The sequence below is a fragment of the Oryzias latipes genome, chromosome 3 (genome assembly GCF_002234675.1).
Source record: "Oryzias latipes chromosome 3, ASM223467v1".
In the NCBI taxonomy this organism is placed as follows: domain Eukaryota; kingdom Metazoa; phylum Chordata; class Actinopteri; order Beloniformes; family Adrianichthyidae; genus Oryzias; species Oryzias latipes.
This window is the reverse complement of record NC_019861.2, coordinates 37,769,777-37,780,148: the sequence shown is the minus strand read 5'-3', so window position 1 is coordinate 37,780,148 and position 10,372 is coordinate 37,769,777. Positions and strand designations below refer to the sequence as shown.

Genomic DNA, 10,372 nt, shown 5'->3' with positions numbered 1-10,372 from the left:
TTAAGAAGGGAGTGGGCGGCGCTCTCGCGCACACGCGCACGCGGGCCTCAGGTTTCAGCGCGGAGGCTGCGGGGCTGGATAGATGGGAACAGCAGAACCGGAAGCCCGGCTGAGCTCCGGATCAGCGGCGCGGCTGCACCTCCGCCTTAACTCCTTAGAGCTGCAGGTTGGCTCCTGCAGGCTGGCGGCAGGAGGTGGAGGTGCGCGGTTCGAATCCTGCGGTAGAGGGCGCCGCGGACAGCAGCGCCCTCTGTTGGCAGCAGGCAGATCGATGAAAACTTTTTGGAACTTCTTTTTGGAGGGGGGTGTTGCATTAAAACACAAGTTTTTGGTGCTTAAAAAGCCACAGTTTGGTTTGTTTGTTTGTTTGTCAATAATGTGTAGGAAAACACCTCAGACTAACAACAGCAGTTTCTCAGGAACTCATCATTAATAATCTGATATTCATCACAAAAACTCATAACAGTATTGTTAACCCTCCTGTTATGTTACGGGTCAAATTGACCCAGGAACATCATAACAGTATTGTTAACATAAAATCACAGGAATCTCTGAAATCCTTCCTCTGTCTCTCAGAGTGAACCGCCGTGTTCCAGTAAAGAAAGTTGTCCTCATCTCCTCACTTTAGGGCTGTGTCTGAATTCCCGCCATAACCCCTAACTACTAAAAACTATGGAGTGCGGGACGACAGAGCCCTGGATTCTAAAAGCCGTTCAGACGCCACGCTCATTTCACGCTCTTTTAAACGGCGGATATGACGTCATGGATTTCACAAAGTTACAATCTAATTCATATGAGCGTTTAGCTACCATTATTTATGAGTTTTCTGAAGATAAAAACGTTGATGGTTTATTTAAAAATTACTTTTTTTGGTAAAAATTGTGCTGATGCAATGCATTATGGTCTATCGACGATCTAGTGAGCATTGATCCACACTGGTTTTTTACAGAAACTTCTGGGATTTTGTAATTGTAGATTCAGACAAAGTAGAACGTGGAGAACGCGCTGTAGAGTGCAGTATGTGGGGGTTAGGGTGGGAGTGCAGACACAGCCTAGGGCTACAACTGTTGCAGTTATGAAAAAATGATAGTAAAAACAGAAAAATTTAGAGCAAAAAGGAGAAGAAAATATATCAAAAGTTTTTTTTAAAAACTAGAAAAAAAATCAAAAAGGATTTTAAAATATCTTTTGTAAAATCGAACTGCGAGCCACAAAGTTGACCACGCCCACAACGTCCAGCAGGTCTCCCACACTTTGCTGCTTTGTGGCCGATATTATTGTTGGGATGGACTGACAGACAACACAAATGAAAAAACAGTTCAATATTGAATGCTTCCCCAGCCTTTTTCTCTGTAACGTTTGTGGATAAAGTCAGCAGAAGAACAGATGGGGATGTGGTGACCCGCGCATAAACCTAATGGATCACCTCTGTGACAGCAGCAGCTCCTCTTCTAGTGTCCATGAGCAGATGAGGTCAGAGGTCAGCCAGTTTATTTGCTGCTGTAGTTCCTGATACTATTAGAACAAAAATCACAGAAAACATTTAAACAAAAACTGTTCTTTTTTCAACAAATAAACTCATTTTTGAATGCAATGCACTTCCATAGAAAAGAGGAGAAACAGGAAAACTAAATTCTTCGCCCTTTGAAGTGGTTATAAATCCAGTTTGTCTGTTAATCAGGTCCTTCATTAAGACACTGATGTTTGTTAATGTTGGACACAGGAAAGAGTTTCAGCTCCAGAAGTTCATCCTCTTTAACAAACTGAATGAAGCCCTTCATGTCTGAATTTACTTCCAACTATAGAAAAAATATTGTTCAGTGTTTTGAAGTAGATGAAGACGATCTGGCCACAGTACACAAACATTGAACAAAGTTCTTTGGAAGAACCGTAAAAAACAGGCGTGTGAGTGTGCATGTGAGCGTGCATGTGGCCTGAAGCTCGACCTGAGGCCCGATGTTTCAGGGAAACAAGTTGAGTCATCCACTCAGCAGCTGTTGGAGCCACAGATGAAGAGTTGAGAAACGCTTTGACAGTTTGTGGTTCCTCTTCAGGTGAACTTCTGACAGTCAGAGCGACCTTCTCTCCGCTCGGTGGGAAGTAAGATTCAGTCTGACACCAAAGATCCAGAGCGCCAGTCCCTGTTCTTAGCCCCGCCCACTCAGTGCTGCTTCAGCATCTGCCAGCATGCGGCCTTTAGCCCTGAATTTTAAGGCCTTTTTGCCTTTGGGTTTCCTTTAGAACTGAACAGAAAACAGAAGTTCCTGCTGAAGATGTTTTAAAGAGCGGAGAGCAAAAGGTCTTCACCAAAAAACAAGGAGAGAAAACGAACAAAACTTTGGTTACATCTGCAGCCCGAGGACGAGACACGATTCAGCCTCCCAGAAACACGAGCGGGAAAATCCATCCAGATATGTAGAGATGCACATCCATCCGTGTGTCCATCCTGCCCACCCACCCACCCACATGTCTCACAAACCCGCTCAAACATTAAAGTGCATCATGGGGAAAACTCTGATTAGACAGAGAGTTCAAACTTGTGTCAGTAACATAAGGAAGGGGGGGGGGGCAGAGAAAATGATCAAAAATGAGGTAAAAGATTAAAAAAGATGACTCATAGATGTCATGTTCTTTTTTTCTTTCTGCATCAGATAACATGAAAACTAATGAAGAAAGATTAAAAAGAGAGAAGTAAAAAGTTCAACAAGGACAGAGATGACTTTGTGTCTGCAGGTTACAGGTCAGATCAGAGTATTGATCATGAACAGGAGCTTCCACCATATGCAGATGACACAGATCTATACGTGACTGTTCAGAGTGTTCATCCGTCTTCTTTTTATATATAAAAAAATGATGATATGTGGAATAATCTGTATGCAGAGTGAAAATATTATGACAAAATGTACAGTCAGGACCATAAATATTTGGACAGAGACACATTTTTTCTAATTTTGTTAAATAAACACTAGTGTCCCAGTGCCACTAGCAGCCATGCACGCCCAGACCATCACACTGCCTCCACCGTGTTTTACTGATGATGTAGTGTGCTTTGGATCAGGAGCTTCTCCACGCCTTCTCCATACTGCTCTCTTGCCATCATTCTGGTAGAGGTTGATTTTGGTTTCATCTGTCCAAAGAATGTTTTTCCAGGACTTTTTAGATGCTTTTTAGCAAAGTCCAGTCTAGCCTTCCTATTCTTGAGGCTTCTGAGTGGCTTGTATCTTGCAGTGTTCCCTCTGGATCTACCTTCATGCAGTCTTCTTTTTGTAGTTTTTCATATTTTGATACAATCTTTTTGTTCAACCCATGGAATAAAAGCTGAAAGTCTGCACTTCAATGGCATCCGAGGTGTTTTATTTCAAATTCACTGTGGTAATGTACAGAAACTAAATTAGAAAGAATGTGTCTCTGTCCAAATATTTATGGTCCTGACTGTAATATCCAAGCAGATTTTCTTCAAACTGTCAGAGTAAATCCCAAAGTCTCATACTTAACATCACACAGGAACTTCAATCTCAATTCATTTGACAATATCTCAGTTCTTTTTTTTACTTTTCTGGTTGTTGTTTTTTTCTTTCTGGTTTTTCATCTTCCACCATAACTTAGTGATGAGAGCTTTGGTGATCCAACATCATGAGCCGCCTTCACGTAGGCCCACCACTCACAGGAAGAACCACAAGGGCCAGTCCTGTGGGACCTGGGGAGTGGTCAAAGACGGGGGCTTCAATGCCCCATCCTCCAGTGATGGATTCAAGCCATCAAGACATGGAGGGTCGCCTCAGTGAGCTGGAAAGAACCAAAACCTGTGCGGGAGGCCGAACGGTGAGTGCCTGGAGAAACCTGGGGTCACCTCCACCCACAGTTTGGACTCTGAAACCCTTTAAGACCGGGAGACGGATGGAGCGGGAGACCGACAGGTGGATAGGTGCACAAACCTTTCGGTCTGTTTGCTGTGTTCCTGTGCAGGACATCCTGAGGCAGTGAGCCAATCAACTGAGAGGAAAAATGACTCACATTAAGCGACTTCCCCTGAAATTCACAACCAAAGTCGCCTTAAAACCCAACAAAATTAAAAAACATCAAACTGAAGGAAAATTACAGCAGATTTGAAATTTTTATTTTTCCTTTCAAATGCTTTCTTTATGTTTTTAAACATTATATTTGACTCGTTGTCCGGTGTCAGAGCTCACCTGTAAACAGGTGTAGTTGCAGGACGGTTACAAACAGTGCCTCGTGCTGCAGGTGTTTAACAAGATGGTCGTTGAAGGCATCACAGTTTCACAAGAGTGATCTCTAACGTAAAGTCGAACGTGTTTGAACGCATCTGAGCAGCCTCACGTTATATAAACAAAACCGTCGGGACGGCCGTCAGCTATTGGCCTGTAGGCATGCCAATCACGCGGTGCATTGCGTCATCTTGCTGTATGTCCAGCTGTGATTGGTTGAGAGGCCTCTACGCTGCGGAGGGATCGACTGCGATTGGCTGTTCGCTGACATTGCCGAACATGGTAAGAGATTTCGCAATCCGCTCCTCTCCATGTTCCAAACAAAAACAGTCGGAGCTCAGACCGACGGAATAAACTCCAACTTTGCCCCACAACCATAACCGATTCCTCGGATGGTCGGCTCGACCAACGCCCAGTGAAGGTAAACTGTGTTCGGGCTTTTTTACGGAGGCGGAGCGGCGAGCTAGCGGTCAGGCTAAAGCTAGTTAGCAGCGGAAGCTAACTGGCTACGTGAAAAGACCGATTTGAGAACTAAATGCTGTATTTTGGTGTTTGATTTCGACTGTTCGGTGAAGGAAAACGGGGTTTCGACGGAGATGAGACATCTGCCGGTTGATTCTGTGACACTAAAAGTTGTTTGAAAGTGCCGGAAGTGAAAGTGTCGGACTTGGATCAAAGTGTTCGGGTCCGGCTGACGTGTCGCTCGTGTCACGTCTGTTGTGGAAGCTAAACAAAGTGTCCTGAAAAGTGGGTTTATGCTGAGCCCCGCATGACTCCGGAGTTCCCCTCAGTCGGCACAAAGACGCCCGCTGACGATGATGCAATAGCAGGCAACCAGCCTGGCCGCTCACCCGAAGCGCTTTCGCTGCGCACAGCTGACCCGCTGCATAGCAACGCGACAGCCAATCAGAACGAAGCGCTGGATTAAAATCAGAGCAATCGTCCAATGAGAAACGCGGCTCTGAATTTCGTTCCTTTGAACGTCACCTCGGTGGGAGGGTCAAAGGAGGTGATGAAAGCAACATGGATTATTGATAAATGATCGTAAATGCCTAGAAACATTTGGTTAGGCGGGATTATATGTTTGACATAGTTTTAAGATAAAGAGAAATTAAAGGTATTCATAGAAAAAAGTAAAACCACTCCTAAAATGTACATGTAACTACAAAACAATGCAACAAATAAAAGAACACATCCATGATTTGTTGTGAATGTAATCCACTATAATAGCTGCTGACAGCTACTATCAGCAGAGCATCACTTCATCACATGGTTTCAGTCTGTCACTTAAAAATATTATCTAATGCTATAATAATAATTCAATAAAGTGTTGAAAAGTTAAAAGTTTTAAGTATTTAGTTTTATTTTTGTACTTTTTTAAGTCCAAAAATGTTGGGATCTTTGTAATTCCTGACCATTTGCTGAGGTAATTCCGTACCTTTTGACGCGGTTTGCCCTTTATTGTGGTCTTTATAACCTAGTATGGAGTTTTTCCTGATGGTTCTGGAGCTTCTGCCATTGAACCCATGCGGTCAGAGCAATGTTGTTGTGCAGAAGGGAACTTTTGAAGCCGTTTGTTGAAGTTCTTCAGATGCGTTAGTATTTACGAAGGCTTCCACGCTCATTTAAAATTCAAATTCACATGAATTTCATTTCTATAGCACCTTTCATGTAAAAAAAAAAAACAGCTGAAGGTGCTGTACGTAAAAACAAATAGGAATGCAGAAAAGACCAATCCCTGTTCATGCAATTACATAATTAAAGAAGCCCCGCACAATTAAATACACAAAAACAAACTCAAGTAAAAGAGAAATGAGGAAAGAAAAAAGCCAAAAAAGAGAGAACCCAGAAGGCGCCGTCTGGCCTGTCCTCCTATTGGCCGGGGTGTCAGCATAGACACTAACACCCCAGCCAAGGGGGAGAAAACACTCGTAAACAGACTAACTTGGATCAAAGACATGAAACAAATAAATATCTGTTAGGCCTGCACAATATACCGCAAATTTATCATTATCGCAATTTCAAGCTGTGCAATATGCATATCGCAAAAGACAGCAAATTTGCAATAAATGGTTACCTTAGATGTGGCCAAACAATCTTATGGCAGCTTGAAGTGTTTAACGGACTGAAAGAATCGCTTTCTGCATTTGACCAATCAGATGGACCCCTTCACGTTGTTAACTAATCGGATGGCGCCCTATTATGTTGCATGTTCGCCTCCTATGTCAACAAGGGTCATTTGTAGTATAATTTTTAAGCTGTTGTAATGGAATGGGAATAATATTTTTGGTTGTTTTGCTAATTGTTTATATACCGCAAATTATATCGTTATCGCAATATTAATCACTGATATCGCATATCGCGAGTTTTCCTCATATCGTGCAGCCCTAATATCTGTTAAAATATAAGAGTTACAAAAAGTATCATTTAGTGCTTCTCCACATGTCACCATCTTCAGCTGAAGGCGTTTTCACACGAAATGCATCTTTACATCTGATGTATGGATTTCAGTGATTTGGATTTATACCCTCAGCTTGCATTCACACTGAAGTGAACCGTACCAGAGTTCATCTGCAGAGCTCTCTGGTTTGCTCTTTTATTTCGTAGACTTCTCACATTTCTGGATTTTGAGGGGAAAGTATTTGCTCTAAAACAAAAAAAATGTTCTTTTTAAAATTTGAACAAAAATAGAGGAGCAGAGCTTTGCAGATAAATGCACTGACGAAGAAAGTGGGCGTGGCCCTTTTCTTTTGTAAACAATACAGTCCCTGACAAAAGTCTTGTCGCTTCTCCATTTTGTAGAAACAAAAGCCTCACTGTTAATGAATCCATTGGTTTTAGAAATGTCTCATATGAAAGCTAAAACCCTCCCAAATTATGTTCAATATGGTAAAATAAAATTGCTTCACTGAAGAAAGATTGATCAGTTAATGAACTTTCATATGAGACATTTCTAAAACCAATGGATTCATTAACAGTGAGGCTTTTGTTTCTACAAAATGGAGAAGCGACAAGACTTTTGTCAGGGACTGTAGTCCAGAGCTTCATATCAGAACGACAAAAATTCAAACATCTGTTAAATATTCTGATGTTGGTTTGTCTGAAACGCCATCAGATCTGTGATTTAATTCAAGTCACGTTGATGGAATCAGGCAGCACTAAAGGCAGCAGAGTTACTGATGATGATGTCATGTGTAGGACGATTTCAGGCTCTGTCCTGTTTTATTTCTGCCCTTCAGCCCACCCTTTCTGTTCCTTCAGCATGCATTCATGCTGCAGACCCCCCACCCAGACAGAGAGGTTTTCACAGATCCACTCTGGAGTTTGATCAGATTCAATTTCAGTCTGACGCAAAGGAGCAGCAGGAGAAATGACATCATCATCTACATCCTGACATGTAACCAAACAGAATAGGATAGTTTCCCGCCTGCGGTGTGGGCCGCACGGCTCCCCAAAGCGCCGCACACTTCAGGTGAACCTGGGTGGAGGTTACTCAGCCACCGAAGTTCTTCTGGTCTGTCAGCTTTGGATCTAACGTGTCCTGCAGCTCAGTCCCAAACATCCCAGAACTCCTGAAGAGGATGAGCAGTTGCTCAGACTCTGGAGGGGTTTCCATCTCTTCAGACCAGCTTATCCGTTACTTTTAAACGCTTCAGGAGCCTGAACGGTGCTTCAAAAATAAAGGGTGGGGGGACACACTGACTCTCTCTCCAGAAACAATAAAGTGTGATGATGAGGCAGCAGGACCGGATGAAGGAAAGCTGCTTTAATGTGACAAAGAGGCTTTGGTTCATGTCTGCACCGCTGCAGCCACGCTTTCTCACACGGAAGTAAACCAACGCTCCTCGCCACGGCGTGGATCTTTTTCAGAGCGTTGTTCTCATCCCTCTGATCCATCAGGTCGCTAAACTACAATCTAATACTGGGAGGTTCTGCAGAACTTTGACCCGCTCTGCCGACAGCATTTTAGCCGATTAGCCTATTAGCCGCTGAGCTTCATTTATTCTGATCTGAGCCGCTAAAAAGCACAGCAATCCGTGTTTTTCTATGTTACCGGCAGCAACACGGCAGAGTTTCTGTTCGGTACCATCCTAAGTAGAAACTCAGTAGTTCATGTCTGATAACAACAGAACCAGCTGCTTCTAGCTGAGGTCTTCCTGTAGTTTTGTAGAGCTGCTCAAAGAGGCTCCATGTTCTCTGCTGCCAACTAGTGGTTGGAGGTTGAAGTGGACAACAAGAGGCAGACGCTGAAGGACGCTCAGAAATAAATAAATAAATCTGTTCCTGACAGCAATTTGAATCCATACAAGTGTCACCAAATGAACTATCGCCACATTTCACCTTATGGATATTTTCTAACACTCCTCCTGTAGAGCCCTGAATTTTAAAAGCAGTTCAGACACATGACGTCATGGATTTCACAAAGTTTAAATTTAATAGATATGAGCTCTTTGGGACGATGATTTATGAGTCCACTGTCTTCTGAAGATGAATCGTTGATGATTTATTAAAACAATACTTTTTTTTTTGGCAAAAATTGTTCCAACGCAATGCATTGTGGTCTATATTGCATTGATGCATAGTGGTTTTTCAGAGACTTCTGGGAAATTTCTAGGGCCCTGGATTTTGGAATTGTAGATTCAGACAAACTAGAACATGGAGAACGCTCTGTATAGGCGTTAGGGTGGGAATTCGGCCACGTCTTATGTGTAACTGGGCCCACTAGATGGTTGTCATGGCAACATCATGAGAGGGCGGAGCTGTTACAGAGAAGTGAAGTGAAGTGTTTCTGGGTTCTCTATTGGCGGTCCTCAGGTTCTGAACTTCTCTGTTCCTCAGGCTCGCTGCAGCTGGACCGCCCCGCCCCGCCCTGCCGCGCTCCGCCCCCAGAGCCGTCTCTCCACCTGAGGAGATCAACTTAACAGCTGCGGAGGATCCAAATGAGCCGGCCGTCACAGCCGAAACACACCACAGCTGACCACAACGGCGTAAGCGTCATCCAGAGCCAGACCCACGCCTCCTCCGCCCTGCCGGCCGCCGCCGGCGGACTGCAGCAGGTCCCACAGCTCATCCCAGCCAACCCTTCCGGCGCGGGCGGCAAGGCCCTCCCCCCAAGCAAGATGAAGAAGCCCCCGGCAGACAAGGACAGCGAGGAGTACAGGCAGCGGCGCGAGCGCAACAACTTGGCGGTGAAGAAGAGCCGCATGCGCAGCAAGCAGAAGGCGCTGGACACGCAGCAGCGCGTCAACGAGCTGAAGGAGGAGAACGAGCGGCTGGAGGCCAAGATCAAGCTGCTCAGCAAGGAGCTGAGCGTGCTCAAAGACCTCTTCCTGGAGCACGCCCACAACCTGGCCGACAACGTGCAGCCGCCCGCCGGCACCGGCGGCTCCAGCCCCGCCCCCAACAGCACTTCTGCCAACGGCCAATGAGAGGCGGAGCTTCAGGGACATCAGGAAAAAAGCCTCGTCTCCAGGGCAACAATGCTTTTTCACCCCAAGCCCCCTCACCTGGGACTTTCAGCAGACTGTCCAAGTGAGACCACAGACTGAGGCCCCACTCACAGGAAGTCCCTGTTTTTTATGGTATCCCTTCAAAATAAGAGTTTTAATCTGTAGAACTTCACTACATGTTTACGATGATCGGACGCTTCCGCTCATTTGAAGAGCAGACGGGCGGAACCAGACTCCTCAGCTTTGTTTAAATCCTTTAAACCAGCCGGGTCGTTAGTGGTCTGCTGACGCGGCCTGAGCGAGGGGGCGGGGCTCAGCGGGCCGCTCGCACACTGTAATCAGGGGTGTGGGGTGTTTGCCAGGAGCACCCCTCCCCGCAGGTGTGGTTCTGTCTGAGCTCGGGCCGTGTCTGTGCAGGTCTGAGCGGCACACCTCAGTGGACGGACCCGGATCGCCGCCGCGCTTCAGTGGAGCCAGAACCGGCCTGGCTGCTGGCCCGCTGGAGCCTTTTTCACTTTTCTATCCTCGTTTTTTACTCGTCATTCCAGCAGCAGCATGGTTTGAACAGGAAGTGTTTGCATGCCTGTGGGGGTGGGGGTGGGGGGGTCAGGTCCTCTCGGTTCTGCTCGTCGTCACTCTGCTTTTTTTCTATCAGCACATAAATGTGGTAAATTAAACGTGCGTGTAAAAGTTGAA

At 45.2% G+C, this 10,372-nt stretch overlaps 1 protein-coding gene across 2 annotated transcripts; it reads left to right on the top strand.

Moving 5' to 3' along the window:
- Positions 1-4,399: 4,399 nt before the first annotated feature.
- On the top strand, positions 4,400-10,372 carry cebpg (CCAAT/enhancer binding protein gamma). 2 transcript variants are annotated; one of them, XM_020701415.2, is made up of 2 exons: positions 4,400-4,508; positions 9,066-10,372. In XM_020701415.2, the coding sequence occupies exon 2, from the start codon at positions 9,167-9,169 to the stop codon at positions 9,653-9,655; it is 489 nt and encodes a 162-aa protein (XP_020557074.1). In that variant the 5' UTR covers positions 4,400-4,508; positions 9,066-9,166; the 3' UTR covers positions 9,656-10,372. The 2 variants fall into 2 exon arrangements, with proteins under 2 accessions (XP_020557074.1, XP_004086117.1); XM_004086069.3 differs by having other exon boundaries at positions 4,487-4,647.